At 44.7% G+C, this 19,350-nt stretch overlaps 1 protein-coding gene across 3 annotated transcripts in view; it reads left to right on the forward strand.

The window, feature by feature from the left end:
* Positions 1-15,500, forward strand: part of LOC127059602 (uncharacterized) — a 37,058-nt gene extending 21,558 nt beyond the window's left edge. For 2 of the 3 annotated variants that reach the window (XM_050974365.1, XM_050974366.1), the window contains 2 exons: positions 8,049-9,732; positions 12,921-15,500. In XM_050974365.1, the coding sequence (XP_050830322.1) occupies positions 13,792-14,727 (936 nt within the window). In that variant the 5' untranslated portion in view covers positions 8,049-9,732; positions 12,921-13,791 and the 3' untranslated portion in view covers positions 14,728-15,500. The remainder of the gene's footprint in view (positions 1-8,048; positions 9,733-12,920) is intronic. The other variant, XM_050974368.1, reaches the window with a different exon arrangement.
* Positions 15,501-19,350: the final 3,850 nt, after the last annotated feature.

The following is a 19,350-nucleotide window of genomic DNA, read 5'->3' on the forward strand; positions in this document are numbered from 1 at the left end:
CCTCTGCTTAAAATTATTTCTTTACCAGCAGAGCAGAGAGTCTCTTTTTCTTTACATTTCTGTCAAGAAACAATTGGTGTGTCAGGCTGCATTATGTCTGATGGCCTGGTGAAACACGAGCTGACGTACTGTAAGCAAAAGGAATTTGAACATATCATGTCAGAAACTGGAAGCAGGAATACAGCCTCTTGCTCTCTCTGTCTTGGCAGGAGTTCTTGTTTTCCACTCTTCTTTTAATTCCTCTCGATTGCCAATTAAAAGAAAAAACAAACACTGCAAAGACAAGAGTCCAGTTCTGCTGCCTGTGCTCAGTGTCCCTTTCATCTTTCCTTCTGTTCCTTGAGAAAATGCAAAAAAGCCACAAAGGCAGAAGAAAGTCTACCCAGGTCAGAGAACTTGCTTACAAAAATCACCTGTGAGATCTGACAACCTGAAAAAAGATTAATTAAAATAAGAAGAAATCTGGAAATTAAAGAAACAAGAAAAAACCCCGAGGAATCAACAGAGATGATTGCAAAAGAAAGCAGAGAAACCTGATGCCAGTCATCATCATTTTGGGGGATGATACATGTCAAAGATTGAAACTGAGAGATTGGCAGTAATTTTTTTTAAAGGAGGGATCCAGGGCAATTTCTGCTGCTGTCTCAGTGTGATGGGATTAGGCAGCAGCCCTAGGCATGCCCTGGCTCTGGGTCAGTCTGGATTTCTGTGCCCTGACCTCTCCTGATATCTCACCCAATGGATAAACTCCTTCCTTCACTGGACTGAGTGCTTTCCATTGAAGCTTTTCCAGAAACTGAAGGGAAGGGAACATAATCTCATTAGTGTTTGTTCTCCTTCCCACCACTTTGTCACTCACTCTTTTCCGTCACTGCTCTGGGCTTTCTTCTCTTTTCTGTCTTCCCTCCTTGATTCTGTTCTTCCCTTCCACATCCCCTCAGCTCATTGTCCTTTTCCTTACTCCCACCCTTCCCCTCCTTGTTCTCCAATTGCTTTATGAGCTCCATTATTTTCCTGAATTATTTCACCTTTTTCCTCACTGGAATATCCTTCTCTTGTCTTGCCCAGGAGTTGAATTTTGCTGGGAGGACTCTGAAGGAGCTGCTCCTTCCCCCATTTGCTTCTGCTGTCAGAGCTCCCCCAGATGAGGCTGCTCTGGCCTGCATTAATATTTACAGAGCTGGTTTATGAGTCTGGAGATTGATTTAGTGTGAGAGTAATGAAGGGGAGCAGATGAACCATGGGAATGGGAAGGGCTACCTTGCTAAGATTCATACATCTGAAAGCCAGGCTGAGGTGAACAGCTTTAGGAGAGCAGCCCCTAATGACTGAGAATCATTGGATGGCTGAAGTCTTAAACAAGTCTGAAACTTATCTTTCGCAGGGAGCAAAAATGATCTTTAATGGTTAAGCACATTCTCCAAACTCTTACAGAATTACAGCCTTTCTCTTTAAAATGTATAAAGTCTGAGGAGTTCAAGGAACAGCAGTTTTCCCAGGCAGCCAGGTGATAAATGTGCTATTTGCTAACATCAGGTATGCATTTTCTTACAAAAGCACAGCATATTTAAGATACTCTTGGCACTCTCATCCTTTTCTTTTTCAAAAATTATGTGGTTTATTTTTTTTTTTGCCACAGAGTTTTTTTGTCTTCTAGATACTGAACCCAATTATTTTTCAAGGTCAAACCATGCAGTACAGATTTAATTTCAGTGTGGACTCGTGAAATTGTAATCAACTCATAGTTATTATTAACTCCAACACGATATTCCTATTCCAAGTGGAACACGGAATGACTTTTCCCACCCCCTGCTGCAGAACTGCTGTGCTTTTAGTCCAACTAGGAAGGAACATTCTGGAATGAAATGTGACAGTCAGGGGTTGCACTGCTGTGTCTCTTATGCACAAGAAGTTCAGTGATGGAAGTGTTGGAGCTCTGGCTGAAGCAGAGGATTTAACCCATTTCCTGCCCTGCTGACAGGGACAAGCTCAGTGCCTGGCACACAAACTCGGGCTTTGAGGGGACACGTTCTCCTCCTGGCAGCTGGGAAGCAATGGGAGGGAAGGCACCTGAGAAATGCACCTTGCAGCAGCCAAGGACTCTGATTTCTCTCCGTGTTGGGTGTTATTTTGTGCCAGAGAAAGCGAGCTGAACTCCAGGGTGAGTCTGGATGCGTACTTGTGTAGTCCCTGCACAGATGCTTCCTTTTACCTGTAAATCCATTTTGCTTTCAGACAAGCAGAAGAAACCATTTTCCTTGAACCACTGAGCTCTTGAAACTCCACCAGTGAGACATGCCTGAACCAATCAGATTATTTTGCTGTTTCCTGCACATTGTTTGATGTATTGTGAACACTTCTCCTCAGTTTAGGGCTAAAAGCTTGACTTGTATAACCAAGGCCCATTATAAAGAAGAAAAGTCAAAAGGAGCACACAGTGTGCAAGAGTAAAACTGTGAGAGAGTTCTGTTTTCAGGAGGGTTTTTTCTTATCCAGGCATGATGCAAAGATATGTTTATACAGCTGCTGTGAGTGTCTCGTGTGTGTAATACCCACATCACAAAAATGCACATTTTGGAAAAGAAAGGGGTACTTATACAAGATGGAAATGCACAGGAGAAGTCACCAAAGAGGAAAACCAAAAAGACCCTGGGGCCCTACCCTGGATTGGGAATGAAATGTGAGGCTGTGAAGAGAACTTGCAGCTGGTACACATGCCTTGGTTCTGCTCAAGCACTGAAGGAAGCCCAGGGCTACTGAAGCCTTTTCCACATCATCCATGGCTCTCCTGGAGGAATGTGGTACCTCCTGGTACTCGTTCCTTGGCAAAAAGGATGGATTTGGTGTTTCTGCTTTGGCAAATCAACCCAGCTGCATCCCAGAGCCCTGCAGCTGTGGGCTCTTTGCTGAGCCCCACTGCAACACCTGGCACATCCTCTGAGCATCTCTGAGCTAGGGAAGTTTGAGTTCCACAGCTTGGTAAGAGTTTTGGGAAAAAACCCTCCCAACCCCTGTGAATGCTGTTTGACTGTGTCTGCCCTGGATTCCTCACCCTGATGGGGAAGTTTGGAAACAGAGCAGGAGGTGTGAATGTTGTGTTGAACACAGTGGCTTTCAAAGGTGTCCTGGGCACCACTAAAGAATCCGTGCTACCAGGAGGATCTGAGCATTCCATGCTTGGCTGTTTTTCCTACTGCAAAATCTGTGGTCTTTATCAATATTTGAAGAGTCAAACCATTCCCCCCAAATGATTAATAGAATGCCCTAACATATAGGGGAAAAGGTTTCAATTTTATTTTTTTTTAAGTAATCTAAGAATAAATTGTTTTCATATAGATTTTTTTTTTTCTGAACCTATATTGAAGCATTTGAATCATGCTCGTGGAGCTACATTTATAAGAAAAAGTATTATCTTTATTAGATCACATAGTATATCTTGAAAAAGAAGCATCTCCGGCTCACAAATGCTTTCTTGGCCCCTCTGCAGGGATATGGAAAATAATCTTGCTGGGAGGAAGAGAGCTCAAGGGAGAATATAGATGTCCTGTTAATCAGGACATAAAAAAGAAAGGAGAAGCTGTGATGTGACAGTGACTGGTGGGAGAAAATCTGGCAAACAGCAGAGATAAGATTGGGAGATATGACAATTTGGGAAATGTATGTATAATTTATAAATGCAGACTTATTTTATCAATTTCATGTAGCACTCCTGCTCAGTCTGTATTTAATGTGCCCCTGGCTGGCTGGGGCTGTGCCATAGATCACACTCTGAGCAGCACAGGAAGATCTGGGAGAGATCACAGCGGGGGCTTGCTCAGAAAAGCCCCAGTGCTGGTTAAAGCCAAGGGAGCTGGTGCTCCCAGGGTTTCTCCAAGTGGGAGCTGCCCAGAGAGAGGGCAGAGGGCAGAGCTGCTCTCAGCTGGGGAAATGCTGGGGCTGCAGGGCAGGGGCTTTACCTCCACTGAGCCCCAAGGTCTCACAGGGTCACGGTGTCCCAGGAGAAGGTTTGGGTTCCCTGGATTTTCCTTTGCCTTTGTGCCTTTACTCTGAGGGCTGCAGCTCTGGGTGCTTTCTCCATGAACAGGGCAGGGCAATAATGTAAATTTACAGCCTGCACTTTGTGAGTGCTGCAGGGCCTCTCAAGATGAAACTGCAAGCTGCAGGGTTTTGTGTCTGGAGTGGGAGCTTATCTCATTCTCCTGGCTCCTGCTGTCCAGACTTTGGTTCTTCCTGCTCAATTTACTGATACAAAATGTTCAGCTTTGGCTTTCCATCAGTGAGTGTTTACCAGCAGCTCTTTGGCACAATCACCTTCCCTCCCTCCTCCCTGGCTGTTGTGGCTTTGAGGAACTTTAAACGAGGGCTGAGCACAAGTTTCTGTTTGTGTCCTCTTGCCCTGAACAGGGAGAATGTTTGACAGCAGCTGGAGAGGAGGCAGGGTGTCCTCTCCACACCAGCACAGATCAGCACACAGAGGTTTGTTCCTCCTGCCTTCTTTAAAAGGTAAATACTGTCACAAGTTTAAATTGTGGGATTTTTTCTTTAACAAGTTTTTAAGTGTTTAGGATCACCAAGGTGCTGCTCCTGTGCTCCCCAGTTGCTGTTAGAATACAAATATTTTCTAAACACAAATGCAGCACGAGTGTTGTGACAAAAATGTGAGTGCCCAGGCTGGCCCGGAGTGAGCAGCCCCAGGAGGGAGGGGACAGCCCAGGGTCTGGGTCTGCCAATTAATGGAAATACAGGAATTTAAAAATCTTCTTATATTTGCCAAGTCTTTACTAGTAGTATTTCATATTTATTAATAATATTTCATTTATACTGAAATATTCAAATTATTGGTAAAATTACTCCTTTTTCCCCTCAGAGCAGTTGCAACTTCCCTGTGTGAGGAAGAGGAGGGGCAGGCTCTGCTCTCCTCTCTCATGAGCAGGGACAGGACCTGAGGGAATGGCTCAGAACTGAGCCAGGGAGGTTCAGACTGGATACCAGGAGAAGGTTTTCCATCCAGAGGAGGGTCAGACATGGAGCAGGCTCCCCAGGGCACTGGTCACAGCACAAGGGTTCAGGCAGCATTGGGACACTTGGACAGCCCCCTCAGACCATGGTGGGACTTGGAGGCTGTTCTGTGCAGGGCCAGGGCTTTGCTGATCCTTCTGCTGCAGCTCCAAGTGCTCAGTGATCCCAGCTGCTCCTGCTCTTTGTGCCCACTCTCCACACAGCTGGGCTCACACAGCCACTCCCAAAACCTGAATGATCCCTGGCAGAGCTGCTCCTGCTGTTTGTGCCCACTCTCCACACAGCTGGGCTCACACAGCCACTCCCAAAACCTGAATGATCCCTGGCAGAGCTGCTCCTGCTCTTTGTGCCCACTCTCCACACAGCTGGGCTCACACAGCCACTCCCAAAACCTGAATGATCCCTGGCAGAGCTGCTCCTCTGCTGGGCAGGCACCAGCCCGGGGTGTTGTCTCGTTCACAGGGGTCCCAGCATGAGGGAAGAGACGAGAAAGTTGACTCCATGTATCAGAAGGATTGATTTATTATTATATGATAGATAATACATTAAAACTATACTAAAAGAATAGAGGAAAGGATTTCACTACAAGGCTAAGCTAAGAATAGAAAAGGAATGAATAACAAAGGTCTTCTCCCAGACCGAGACCGGCCGGACAGGTGAACTGTCATTGGCTCTTAATTGGAATCAGCATGAGGAGGCCAAGCAGAGATTTCCCCTGTTGCATCCCACAGCAGCAGATAAGAATTGTTTACATTTGTTCCTGAGGCCTCTCAGTTTCTCAGGAGGGGAAAAATCCTAAGGAAAGGATTTTTCATAAAACATGTTGGTGACACCGGGATGTCTGTGAGCCCTGGGAACAAGAGGCTGTCTGGGACAGGCCAGGAGGGTCAGGACAAGGAGAGACCAGCCAGGGCAGAAAACAGCTGGGAAGGGATCTCTAAAGGACTCTGTGTTGTGCAGCTGCCCTGCACATTGTGGAGTGACTCTTGGGGTACCCCAGATCATTTTAAAATGCTCAGTGAGTTTGGCCTTAGCTTCAGGAATGGAACCACTGCCATGAAGGATGAACAAAGCCGTGTAGGAAGTGTTGGATTCTGTGGGGTTTTTGAGGGGCAGCCTGTAAATGTCCAGCTGAAGGTGTCTCCTGTTCCTACAGCAGGTCCAACCCCACCTGTGCCAGCCACAGATGACACAGTGTGCTCACTTTGACAGAAGGGTCAGGTCTGCCTTTTTTCATTTGCCATGTAATGCCATGAGGGAAGCTCAGAGGAAACACTTGAGAACTGCTTTTCAAAACCAAGTTCTTCTAGCAAATCAAGAGGCTGTTTTTCAAACAGTTATTTGCTATTTTTAGTTCCTGTTGTAATATCCACTTTTCTAGTTTCTCTTTTTTTATTTTTTTTTATTTTTTGTACCAGAAGGAATAACAGTCTCTTAAAGGAAAAAAATTGATTTCTGAGGCCAGTCTTGGTTCTTAGAGCTAATCTTACTCAGTTTCTTCTACTTCTTTTTTGTTGTTTATAACAAGAAGTCTTCTCATGCAAAGCAAACATTTATGAAGATGTGTAAATATTTCCTTTGGAAATGGAGGCTTTTAAACCAATTTCAGTGGAACTGGCTCACACTGATGTATCAGAGCAGAAACATCACACTGCATGCCTTGCTCAGACTGGGATATAGAACTGCACTCCGGGGCAGCCTTGCTAATTCAATTGTTTCACTTCTGTGCAGGCTCTCTTTAATTTTTTTCTTGATTTTTTCAAATTCTTCATAAGAGGGAAGGCATCTTATCCCATTCTAAAGAATGTTCAATTCGCATGTTTTGAAAAATATCTTTTTTTAAATTTGGAATCAGAAAACTAAAAAAGAGAAGTATCAGGCAAAATGCAGAAAGGATCCCTTTAGCTGCAAATCCAGAACAGGAAAGAAGCAGTTTTGGGATGTTCCTTACAGGTGCACAAGAGCATGGTGGGAATGCACTCCAAGGACTCCTCACTCTCACCTTACTTAGCTCTTATCAGTCTGATAATGAACCAGCTGCATTCTTTTAGCTGGCTTTAACATGGAACACTTTAAACCAATATATGTTCATGATTTACCTCTTCTCTGACAATATAAATTCCTGTATTTTCTATATCTAGCTATAATAAAAACAGGCAGATTATAAATTATAAATTTCTGTATTTTCTATAACTAGCTATAATAAAAATAGGTAGATTATAAATTATAAATTTCTGTATTCTCTATATCTATATATAATAAAAACAGGTAGATGATTATTATTGTGTCTTACCACTAGATGTGAAAATTAAAGAGAGAATTCAAGACAGACATCCAAATTAAAAGCAGTTTCATGCTTTTGACTTGGAAGTGATGGTGGTGCCATGAACAGCTGGAATGGCTGAGCCTGTGTGAAAGGGCTGTCTCCTCCTCTGCTAGGGGATGGCTTAGCCTTTCCTTTCCTCCTGGCCAAGATTTCCTCAGCAAAGAGGATCTTTCTCCTGACCAGAGGATCTTTCTCCTGACCAGAGGATCTTTTTGGAGCACGCTTCTGCTGCAGCACTCAGCATCAGGTCAGCACCAGACCCGAGAGCAGCCCAAGATGCTGTGTGCTCAGAAACCACGACTCAGTCCTCAAGAGATGCTTGACAGGTGCTGGAGGCAAATGTTGCTTTAGCTCCCAAAAATTGCATTTGAAGGAGTCTCTGGCCTAAGGGATGCTAAGCCTGTGCTTCTGCATATTTCAGTTCAGTTTGGAGCAGAGGCATTGCTGAGGACATTTTATGTCCTGTTCTATGAGAGATTTGTCCATTTCTATTAACTCTGGGGGTCTGAGAAATGGGAGAACGTCCTGTGTGTGTCTTGGTGGAATATGTGAGGCCTGGAGTGAGCATGTAACACGTTTTATTTCTTTTTTGTCTCTGTCCTATCTGCTGACCTCCCTGTGTCTGGTACCCATCTCCCACCAGTGCCTGTCTTGCAAATGTTTCCTCTTCTAAGCAGAACACTTCTTCCTGCTCTTTCTCCAGGTGCTCTTAATGCAGCTGAGCTTCTGCTGGAGCTTTGAGCCAGTTCTGAGGCAGCGGTGCCCCTTTGGATGAAGAAGCAGAAGCAGCATCATCCAGGAAACACCAAGGGGGATCAGAGTAGCTTGATCATTTCCTCAACCAGAGAAATCCCATCTGGAGGTAAAGGGAAGTTCCCAGCTGGCTCCTTTCCACAGTGACCACACACCCTCACACCCTCTGCTCCCTCTGTCCCACCCCTCAGCAGCTGGAAACAAGAGGGTGCCGAGAGGAATTTTTAGACTTATGTGCAACTTCCATTTGACATCTCGGGCTCTCTAGCAGTAAACACAAATGAAAGTAAAACACCTGCAAAGAAAACAAGGTTCTCAAGAGCCCCTTGAGAGCACCCAGGGCAAGCCCTGCTGGAACAGGGCTGGGCAGAGCAATTGCTCAGGATTGTGCCATTCAGGTTTTGAGATTCTGTCTCCCCAGGATCGTTAAGGAGGTGTTAACATGACTGAACAGCTGCTACAACCAAGAAGCAATTACTGGTGCAGCAGGACATGGTTTGCTTAACAAGGCCTTCCCATTTTTCCTGATGACTGCTGGAACAGAGCAGGGATTTAGGAGGAGCAGAGGAAACAGAATTGGACTCTTTAAACAATTACAAACTCCTTTATCCCGTGTAGTGCCTGCACAATGCAGAACCCGAGCGAGTTCTCAGAAGAGATTTAGGGAAATGTTGAGTCTGGTGATGAGCAGCCCGTGCAAAATCTTCTCCCCAAATATCCCAGCTGGAATTCCACCAGGGAGCTCATCCCAACACTGCAGCATTTGGCGTGGAGGAGCAGATGTCCATTGCTGCTCTGAAAGCAGCACGTGGGGCAGCCCTTGCTCTTGGATTTGTGGCTGTGCTGTTCCTGCTTGGGGAGCTGGGAGCACGTCTCTTCTGGTATTAGAGATAACAAACAGCTCTTAGCACTCAAGTTAAATTTAGGTCTTTGCATATTTAATAACTGTATGGGTTTAAATATGCAAATAATAACAATTAACTTATTCTGAATTTACTTCATCACTAAAATATTTGTACTCCAAACCTGGGATATTTTACAGGTTCTGAGATTGACTTTGCAGACAGCTTGTCAGTGAGTGGGGGTTACTTGCGTGGCCTGGTGAGATGTTTCTGACAATCTGTTGCCAGAATATCTGTCTATCAATAAGTTTATCAGCAGACTTCATTTATTAAAGAGAAAATTAGCAGCTAGCTTTGTTTTTCTTTTCTGCTTAAGGAGTGGAATAAATTGTCAGTTGCCTTGTTTTGTTGTTGTATTTCCCCTGTGTGTTTGTGGTGAGTTTTGGGGTTTTTTTCACCGCAGTATTTGCAGTTTGATTTGAATTACCCGAAGGAATAAATTCCATTTTCAGTGATGAGGATTAAAAGAGAGCATCAAGGTATTACTACAGTCAGACAACATCCACAGTGTCCTACATTAAGCATTCCCTGAAAGTAAAGATTTGCATGTTCCACGTTAATTATCCCACCTCTAACTGTACCCCCTTGCCATAATACCCTAATGAAAGTGCTATTTATATTAATAAAGCATTTCACTCCTAGGAAGAGCCCATCACACGGGCCCTCACTCTGCACATGAACCCTCTGAAATGACGAAGGAAGAGAAGGAGCTCTGCCCCAAGCAGACAGAGAGTGAGTGCCAGGCAAGCCCAGCCCAGCCCCAGTCACACCTGGCTGCAGGCTGAGGGGCAGATCCCACCCCAGCCAGCCTCTCCTCCTCCCTCGGGGCTGACCATTCTCTGTAGCCACTCAGTTAGCCTGTAAAATGAGCTCTGTTCCTGAGAATGTCAGTGACTGGGATTTGGGAATGCTCTCATCACTGTGAACCCCAGTGCGTTTTCCATGGCAATTAAGGAGGCAGCAGAATTCTGGGACACCCCTGTTTGTCAGATTCTCATCCTCTGCACTTTACAGGAGACGTTAAAAAGCCCAGACTGTTGCACTTGGGAGGGAGAAATTTATTTTTTTTTGCCTTTTCTCAGTGGGCTGGCTGTGCTGGTTGACACTTCTCAGTAATATTTAATCACGGTGTGGAGCTGATGCAGAGTGACTCCTCTGAAGCATCTCAGGCTGTCTCTTTAAAATAACCCTGTCACATTTTCATAAACAAAAATAGAGGTCAGATAATGTTACTTGTCAGGTCTGACTATGCCCTGGCTTTTATGAGAGAGTGTAGAGAGACCAATCTCAATAAGAGAAGAGCACTCTTGCATTTGAATTACATGCTTTTTGTCCTTCTCTTAGTTGAAAATCCTGCCTGCTTAATCTGGCAATAAATTAAGCACTGCTGTTCAAACCAGATTCTCTCTGAGACTGAAGGAGCAGTGTCCCTGCTAAGGAGGAATGATTGCAGTGGGCAGGTCTGGCTCATTCATCCTCACCTCAGCTGAGCTCCAGGACTCTGGATTTGGATCCCAAGCAGATTTAGATTCTCTTCCTGGTGAAGATCAGTCTCGACAAACATTGTCATTTTAGGATCCATGAAAAGATGGCTTGATCTGCATTTTTCCCTTTTCCCTGCTCCTTTCCCCCCTGGGCTGGCATCTCTTACCCGTGCTGCCCTCTGTCCTGTGCTCCTCCTGGATAAAGTCAGTGGCCAGGCTCAGCAGGGAAAAAAGATATTTGTATTAAATACATATACATATATAATACATTTACATATACACATATAATATGTATTTACATTAAATACATACATATATACCCACCTATAAAATGAGATATATGCATCATGTATCTAGCAATTTTTAATACTCAAAATTAATTTCTTAACAGGAAAGTAAAATTATCTAATAATATACTTTACTAAAGCTGTTCCATGGCAGCGAGCATGATTAAGAAAGAGCAGTTTTCATCCTGTAAATTATATTTTGAAATTAAATTTTAATAACACAGTAATGCTGTCATTCATGTTTCCTATATTTTTAATAAGTGAATTGATTACCTTTCAAATCTCGTATAAAACTGGATTTCTTTCCTATGACAAAACTGAAAGTAGTGCTTTTCCCAAATTATTAAATTATAGAAATTAAGGGGAAATTCCTCAGAGATTTCATTTTCACTCCACATTTCATCTTCCCATTTGTGTTTATAGAGGTTTTCTCTGGCTCTTGTTTCTAAAATGAACCTCCTGGTGAACATTCATTACCATGAACCCATGTGAGCAGACATTTATTGACACTGTTAAAACAAGCTCAGTCCCTCCAAAAGAGAGCTGGGTTATACATTTTAATCTATTTACCTTTGTTTTTCTGTCCAAGCCAGTAACCAGCCTGAGCAGCTCTCTTCTGCTGGCTGTAATGACTCGAGTGGGAGAGCTGGGCAATTATTTCATTAATTCCACTGAATATTAATGCAGGTGGTTGCCAAAATATTTCTGAGCTGCTTCAGTTCACTCCCCTTGTGGAGCTCACTCCCCTTGGAAACCCCTTCCCTCTCCAAGATCAGCACCTTCCCCTGAACAATGCACTTATTTCTGGTTTATTTTGCTTTTTGCCACGTGGCATGAGGAGGAGTTTGCACTTTTTCCTGCCCTCCTGCTTTTTAAAACAGAATTCCTACAGACTGGGGGGTTTTATGTGGAATTGCATTGAGGAGAGCAAGGCCAGCATTGAGGGCTGGGACACTGCTGGATTACCCCAGTTTCAGGGAGAATTCAGAGGAATTATGGACAATTTCTGGAGCCCCATCCATCCCAGCTGGGCTGTGAGGCACAGCTCTCTGTCCCCTGAGCAGGAACTCCCCCGGGGCAGAGCTGCTTTTAAACATTATTAAACTAATTTTTCCTTAGTTCCCACCTGAGCCAAGCAGGCTCCACTGAGGAGCTCTCCCTTGTGCAGAATTAACTCCCACAGGCAGGGCCCTGTGTTGGCAGAATGGAAAAACCATCAGGACATCATTCCCAGGGGCACAAACCTCACTGCCCTGCTCTCCCCTGCCTTCCACAGCAGTAGTGTTTGCTTCTAAACAAAACCAAAACCTCCAATTACTGGTACAAGTGGGTAGGAACACTCCCTAAACTGTAATTCTGGACCTTTGTCCAGGAGAAAATCCATCCAAAATCTTGTGGGTGGAAGAAATTTCACCTTGTGGGTGAGCTGTGCACAAAGAGCAAATTCAAGAATTAAGTGTTCTCTTAAAGATGAAGTGTTTGCTGGATATTAATGCTGCTATGGTGAGGTCCTGGTCTGAAAATGCACCCTGCAAACACCACAGAGCTCCTCTGGAAACCAGCAGAACTTTGGGAAGGGTCTGAGACAGAGAATTTCTTCCCCATGGCACTCAAAACAGCAGAAAGTGGAGCAGAAGAAAATCTCAGCTGTTCAAAAAGTGACTCCATATGGTTCCCAACAAATCTTGTGAGCTCAGATTTGGCTGATTCTAAAGAAAAGCATCTAAACAAAGCCTAAGGGAAAACACTGGAAGAAAAGTATTCAGTGGGAATGTGGGCAATTATTTGGGCATTATTTGGGCATTACAGAGCAGAGGTTAAACTGCTGCTGGCAGCAGGCTGGAGGAAGGTAAGACCAGATCAGCTGTTGCATCTGCTCATTTCAATTAGCTGATTTTCCAAAGCACAGACTGATTGGGAGGATCAGTCTAAACATTATTTGCTACTTGGATCTGTAAGTTCCACAGCTGCCAGTAAATATTGCATTTTCTCAGCAGTTCAGTGTCTCAGAAATCCTCCCAGTGGTAAATTCTTTTGGAAAGGGAGTTTGGATTGTCAGGAACCTCAGAGCAGCAGCTCTGAATCAGCCCCAGGGATGGGGTGGGATTTCTCCAGGCTGCTTTTATCCTGTTTTTATCTTCCCTCCTAGGTCTGCAAGCACAATTCAGTTTCTCTGCCAGCTCACCCCTCGACCTTCTGCCGAGAATGACATTATAACACCAGCTCTGGTGACAGTTTGGGATGTGGATATTTATCCACTGAAGCTCTGGACCAAACCCAGCAATTCCCTGCATCCAGAGGATAAAAGGTGCCACTGGGCAGCTCTGACTTTCAGCCTTTGCTGTCTGGGGTCAGCAGGGAGCCAGTGACCTTTCCATGGATGACACCATGGCCTGTCAGAGAACTCTCATTTAAAATACTCCTCTAAAATTGATAAAGATACACCCTAATCACTAATCAAAGAACAGCTTTAATGCCTCGAAAATATGGAGCAAGCTGCAGCATCAGAATAAATTAGAACTGATTTTGAGCAGTCATTGAGGAAAGAGTTCAGGGGCCATGGCAGGAAGAGCCCTGGGACTGGGAGATCCATCACTAACCCAGCCTGGGAGCTCACTCCTGCCATGCTCCCAGTGCCCATCTGTTGGGGAAGATGAAACAGGAAAGCCTTACAAATATGATTGCCTGGCAAAAGATTTTGAGAATATAGAAACTATAAGCGAGATTGAAATGAAAGCAAGCTTTGAGATCCCTTAGTTACTGAACAACGGGAAAACAATGGTGTGGCCGGCTGAATGTAATCCCCTTTTGATGATACAAGACCCTCTGCAAGCAGGCAGGTCTAAGGGTCAGAGCAGACCCTGCCAGCTTGGCAGAAGGGGTCCGAAGAGTAGTTTTTAGGATTTAAAATGTAGCACAATATGGTAATGTAGTGATTCTTATAGGCTGTATGTAAATGCTATAGGATTTGTATGCTCTACTAGATTGGTTAGTGAGAATCAGAATATTCAACACAGAAGATGATTTATTGTATTGTAACGGGAACTTCGCTCTTCTCTTGTTCTCTTGCTTTTGCTCTTGCTCTCATACTCTTGCTCTTACTTTTCTATGCTCTTAGCTCTTGCCTTTTACGTTATTACCCTCTCATCCTCTCTCTTCTCTCGGGCCTGCTCCGAGCTGCAGCTGGCAGCTCCCAGCAGGGCCCTGTACCCACGCCCTTTGCAATAAACCGCAAGTTCCACGACCTGGCTTCAGAGATCTCTCGTCTCCGTCCGTCCCGACCGTGCAACCCCCAGTCTCGCCTACACCCATCAAACATTTACAGCTCCTTGTTTCCTGCAGGTCTGTGCCACGCTCAGGGTGGATGGGCACACTTTAAAGAGCTGTTTTGTCCAGCTCTGCATGGCACGTGCTCAAGGTGTGGGGAGCCCAGAGCTGGCACAGACACACACCCCAGTGTGGAGCTGTGGGTGTGCAGGGAGCAGCTGGGGAGCTTGGTGAGTGTTCTCCAATTCCACTGCCTGCCCTGCACTTTCCCCTCCTGCTCTCACTGGGCCTGGCCAAGGGTAGACCCCGAGGCAAAATACCTGCAGGTTTTCCTGCCTGTGCTTTCCCTCCTGAAATCCAGTAACTCCAATCCTTCTGACATCCCAAATAATTCAGGAGGAACGCCTCACACCAGTTCCTTCCTTTCTCTTTCCTTACTCCCCTCCCTTGCAGCTTCATTGCCTTTATTAAGGATAAACATTAGTAAAGCTCCACTGGAACTCTTGATTTCAAAAACCACACAAAAAGTTCCCTTTTGGAACAAAGGCTTTGGGGGAACCACTGTGATGTGGAAAAAGAGACAAAAAGTAGTTTTTAATTTGGGGGGGATAGAATGTAAGAAAATAAGGGTGGTGCAGAAGGTAATCTCAGCCCAGAAGAGTTGCAGCTGCACTAATCCCAAAGATTAGGACAGGCCCACAGCTGTGTCCAGGAAGGATGAGAGCTATAAAAGAGGGGCTGAGCTGGGTTTGCTGTGCTGTGAGGAGGAAGGAGTCAGAGCTGCAGGGAGCTGCCCATGAACAATCCCTGGGAAGGTATGGGACCTTTGCAATGAGATGATGACATTAATTCACTGATAATTTTGGTTTTGAGGTTTTTTTTCCACGTGGTTTGGAGCAGGTGATGCTCAGCAGAGCTGCAGAGTCCCCCATGGTGCAGGACAGCCCTTCTCACAGCTCTGTGTACCTGTGCTCACCTGCAGGGAGGTGGAGCCTTGGTGCTTGCTGGCATTCCAGGGAATCAGGGACAGACAAGGCTGGAGAGCCCAAAATCTCCTCTCTTTGTCAGTGCTCACCTTGCACAAACAAACCTTTCTCTTAGAACACTGACAGTTCTCAGGAGTTGGTTGTGGCAAAGAGTTCTTGGAGACTTTCCTTCTCTAAAAACAGAAACCTTTATTTATAAGAATTAAACCATCATGCATTAAAGAAAATTATTACACCAAACATAACTTTTTCTTGCAGATAACAATAAAATGCTTTGCAGTTACAGGTTCATGCAGTTGATTTATTCATGCATATAAATCTCCCCAAGGATGTGTGCCTTTTCAGTACCCTTTTTATGCTTTAATTTGCAGCTTATTCCAGAGTGCCTTTGTTGGAAAAACCCATGTAGTGTCTTAAAAATATTGATTTGTGGCATCTAAATAGTAAAAAAAATAAAATTAGAGGTTTGTGATGCATCTTTCCACCTGTTTTTACCTGCACCAAAGAGCAGTGAGAAAAAATGTCACTTGATGTCTAGGAAGTGCTCACCTGACTGAGGGCATTGGCTGCACAGGCTCCTAAAATGGGCTGGACTTAATAAAGCTGGACTGGCTCTGAGCTGGCTCCTGAAGGAAGCGAGTTTGGTGTGGGAGGCTGTTGTCTGTGGAAGAATTTTTTTCACTGAGCAAGTAATTCGCTGTAATTAAAATAAAAATGAAATGGCTCTCACTGTACTATCCTCAGAGAGTTTACCAAACTAATATCCTAACTACATAAAGGCAGAGGTAATTTTTCATCCATAAGGTTTTTATGGAAATACATCTATTATTTCCCAAAGCAGAAAATGATACGTTTTATTTAAATTGCCTTTTCTAAGCAGGAAGGTTTTTTTTGTAATGGAGTTTTTTACACAACCCATAATTTATGGACCCTGGGAACAGGTGATTAAAGTGTTGCTCTCAGTCGAGGGGGAGCCTTTGACACAGCTCAAGTTCACCTATATTTACAATAGATTTTTGATAAATGTATACAAATATATAAATATAAACAATATTTTATAAAATATTATATATAAATAATAATTTATATAAGTTATACAAATACAATTTATAGATTAATCTTCACATGAAGCTTTCCCAGGACAATGAAGCACAACACTGCCTGGGCCCATTTGTGTTTATCAGTCTGTCCTGTGTTTACAGGGCAGTTTATTTTATGTTCTGCTTTTAAAAAAAAATCAGAAATCAATAGGGGCTGTTTTGAAAACAAGCAAGCTGTAATTAAAGGCAGTGATGGATAGCTCCATTGGCAGCTCCTCAGCAGCCAATCTGGCCCATCTGCTCAGCATGCTCTGAAGGGGTTAACAGCTTTTGGCTGGCACAGCCCTGCCCTGCCAGGCTGGGAGGGCACAGGGCAGGGCTGGAGCTGCTCCTGGGGCTCAGGCAGGACCCAGCAGTGCCAGGCTGGCACAGCCCTGCCCTGCCAGGCTGGGAGGGCACAGGGCAGGGCTGGAGCTGCTCCTGGGGCTCAGGCAGGACCCAGCAGTGCCAGGCTGGCACAGCCCTGCCCGGGTGAAGATTGCATTGCTGGGTGTAATTCCTTGGCAGTGGGGATCCATCAGCAATGGGTGTGTGCAGCTCTGGGGCAGCTCATGGGTGTTACTGAGAACTGCTGGGTGAAAAGAGAAATAAAACCAAGAAAATTTTCAGCAAATCACCAGAAAGTATTGAATGTCTTCAGAAAAGCTCTGGAGCTGGCTAGTGAAGAATGCATTGTTTATCTTCTATGCAAAAGGGATTTTTAAAATGATTTAATGTTCTAAACTGATTTTTTCATGACCAGTGTTCAGTGTGTTGGCACAGAACGAGTGGCTGTGCTGTGTCTGTGGGTCCGGCACAGAGAGCTGTGGGGCCAGGGGAGCTGGGAGGTGCCAGGGCTGCAGCTGTACCTGTGCCCAGGTGTGGGGCTCAGCCTGGCACACAGCTCCTCACTGGGTGCTGCAGGAGACAGGGCTCTGTGAGTTACCCCCTCAGCTTGTGGCTTCATCTCTCTAACAGCAGCACAGTTTTCATCACAGGGAGAGAAAAGCACCTCAGGAGAGGTGATTGTTTTGTCCTTTTTAAAATATATATATGTAGTATACAGTTGTTTCATGGTATAGTTCTTCCATTATAATTTATTAGAATTATTACTAGTTCACAAACACTTCAGACTCCAATTAAACTTGTTTCCAACATCATGGGGAAAGGTTCCTCCTTTCTGTGAGTGTCTGGGTGGTGGCAGAGCCACGAGGGAGAAGGCAAACCGTGGTAAAAGCAGGAAAACTGCAAATGCATTGAAGGGATAATTGAGAAGTCATCACCCCTGCTATTGATTTCCTCCCAGCAGAGAAAGCTTTGTAGCAGATGAGAGGCTGGCTCTTCATCCTCCCACCTTGAAGAAAAGTGCTTGTGGGAGAGCATTTGGTTATTGCTCTCAGCTGGGTAAGGATCCTCCAGGGCTTTGTTGGGCTGGGTTTAACTGTTTGACTCCAGCCTAGGCAGGTTCTCTGGAAGGGGGAAATTGTTCAGGGAGCTGAAGAGGTGAGCTGTGCTGCAGTGGCTCTGCCCTTATCAGCCTGGGAGAGCAGCTCAAATGTGCCAGGAATATTCTGCAGGCTCCTGTAGGACTCTGAGCTCTGTGGTAAAAGCAGGAACCTGCCCCAGCATTTGCTCATCCATCTCCATCAGCTCTGGGTTTGCTGAACCTCAGGGGTGTGAGAGCTGCTCTGCCTGCTCAGCTCTCTCTGAGGGCCAGCCCTGCCAGGGAGCTCCTCCCTGCACAGAAAATCCAGATATCCGAGTGTCCCACCACAGCAGGGAGCAGAGCCAACATCATTTAACAACAAATCATCAAAAACATCTCTGATCAATTAAAAAAAAAACCACTGAAGTATTTGAGTGGCTGAGTAACCTCCAGAGCAAGAAATAACACTTGTAGCTGTGAAAAGAACCAAGTGAACAGGGAGAGAGAGAGAGAGCTTCATTCATAATAATGCCATCAGAGGAACCAGTAGGAGAATAATGTTACTTTATCAAATATCTTGTGTGTCTGGATCCCTGTGAAAAACAGAAGAAAACAACTGAAAAATATTTACAGTGAGAGAGGAGCTGGAGGTTTTAGCACAGTGTCAGGCTTATGATGTAATTGGTGTTCAGAGGCTTGAAGGAATAATTCACATTTTATAAATGATATTTGAATTTTACAGGAGTATATCTCAAAAAAAACCAAACAAACAAAAAAAAAAAAACCAAAAGACTGAGACTAGTATCTGGGATTTTTGTGTTTTGGTTTTTTCAGTGTAAGAGCAGGATAATTTTATAGGTGAGGCAGCTTAATTTTTGGGAAAAACAGCCAACCAGACACACTCCTGCTTTTTCTTTCCACTTTCTGACTCTGATCTCCGAGCACATGTCTCAGTGAAAGTGCCCAGATGTACAGCTCCAATCAGTGGAAGGTAATTAAAACTTGGGCAAAGTTTTCCTGCTCCTTCTGTTCCCCTTGCAGCCCCACGGCCAGCCCCGTGTGCTGGCTGCTTTAATTGCCAAATCTCCCCATATTTTGCTCCTCATGCCTCAGGTTTGCTGCTCTGCAGCTCCTGTGATTTGTTTTGAAGTAAACTCTGCTATTGATCCATTATTAAGAGGGAGTGGGGTTTTTCCAAGGGTTGGGATTTCTTCAGCAGAAGGCAGGTTCTGTTTGATTCCACACACTCTGCACAGAAATATTTGGCAGGCTGAATTTCCAAGCACTCCCCAGTACCTGGGCTGCCTTTTGTGCCCATCATGAAAGTTCTGTTTGCATCGAGAAGGAGACATTTCCTGCTATCCCTGGTGTCATACTTTGCCCTCTCTTTTAGGGGGAAAAAGGGAAATAATGTTGTTCCAGTGCTAAATATTTCCAGTTACAGCTTTGTCCTGAGCAGACTCAGCCTGGCAGGTTCCCACCCGAGGTTTCTTTGGTCAGCAGTGAGAAATCCCAGAGAGTCTGGGACATATTTGAACTTTAAATGTGAGTGCAGTGCCTGGGAGGGACATTTGGAGGAGTTTTGCTGTGTCCTGAGATTTTAGCTTCAACCTTTGACAGCCTTGTTGTGTGACCCCCAATTAGTGCTTTGATCTCCTTCCCAAAGGACTTTCTGTAGTTTTTGTCTAGAGCACATAAATTTTCATGTAATTAAAGAAGGAAACGAGCAGAAGGTGTACACCTCACTGTTCAGCTTTTAAATTTTATCTCCAAGGTGTGGTGGGTGTGTGCTTGCTTGTTTTATTCTTGTGTTGGTTTTGC

The sequence above is a fragment of the Serinus canaria genome, chromosome 4A (genome assembly GCF_022539315.1).
Source record: "Serinus canaria isolate serCan28SL12 chromosome 4A, serCan2020, whole genome shotgun sequence".
NCBI classification, from domain to species: Eukaryota; Metazoa; Chordata; class Aves; order Passeriformes; family Fringillidae; genus Serinus; species Serinus canaria.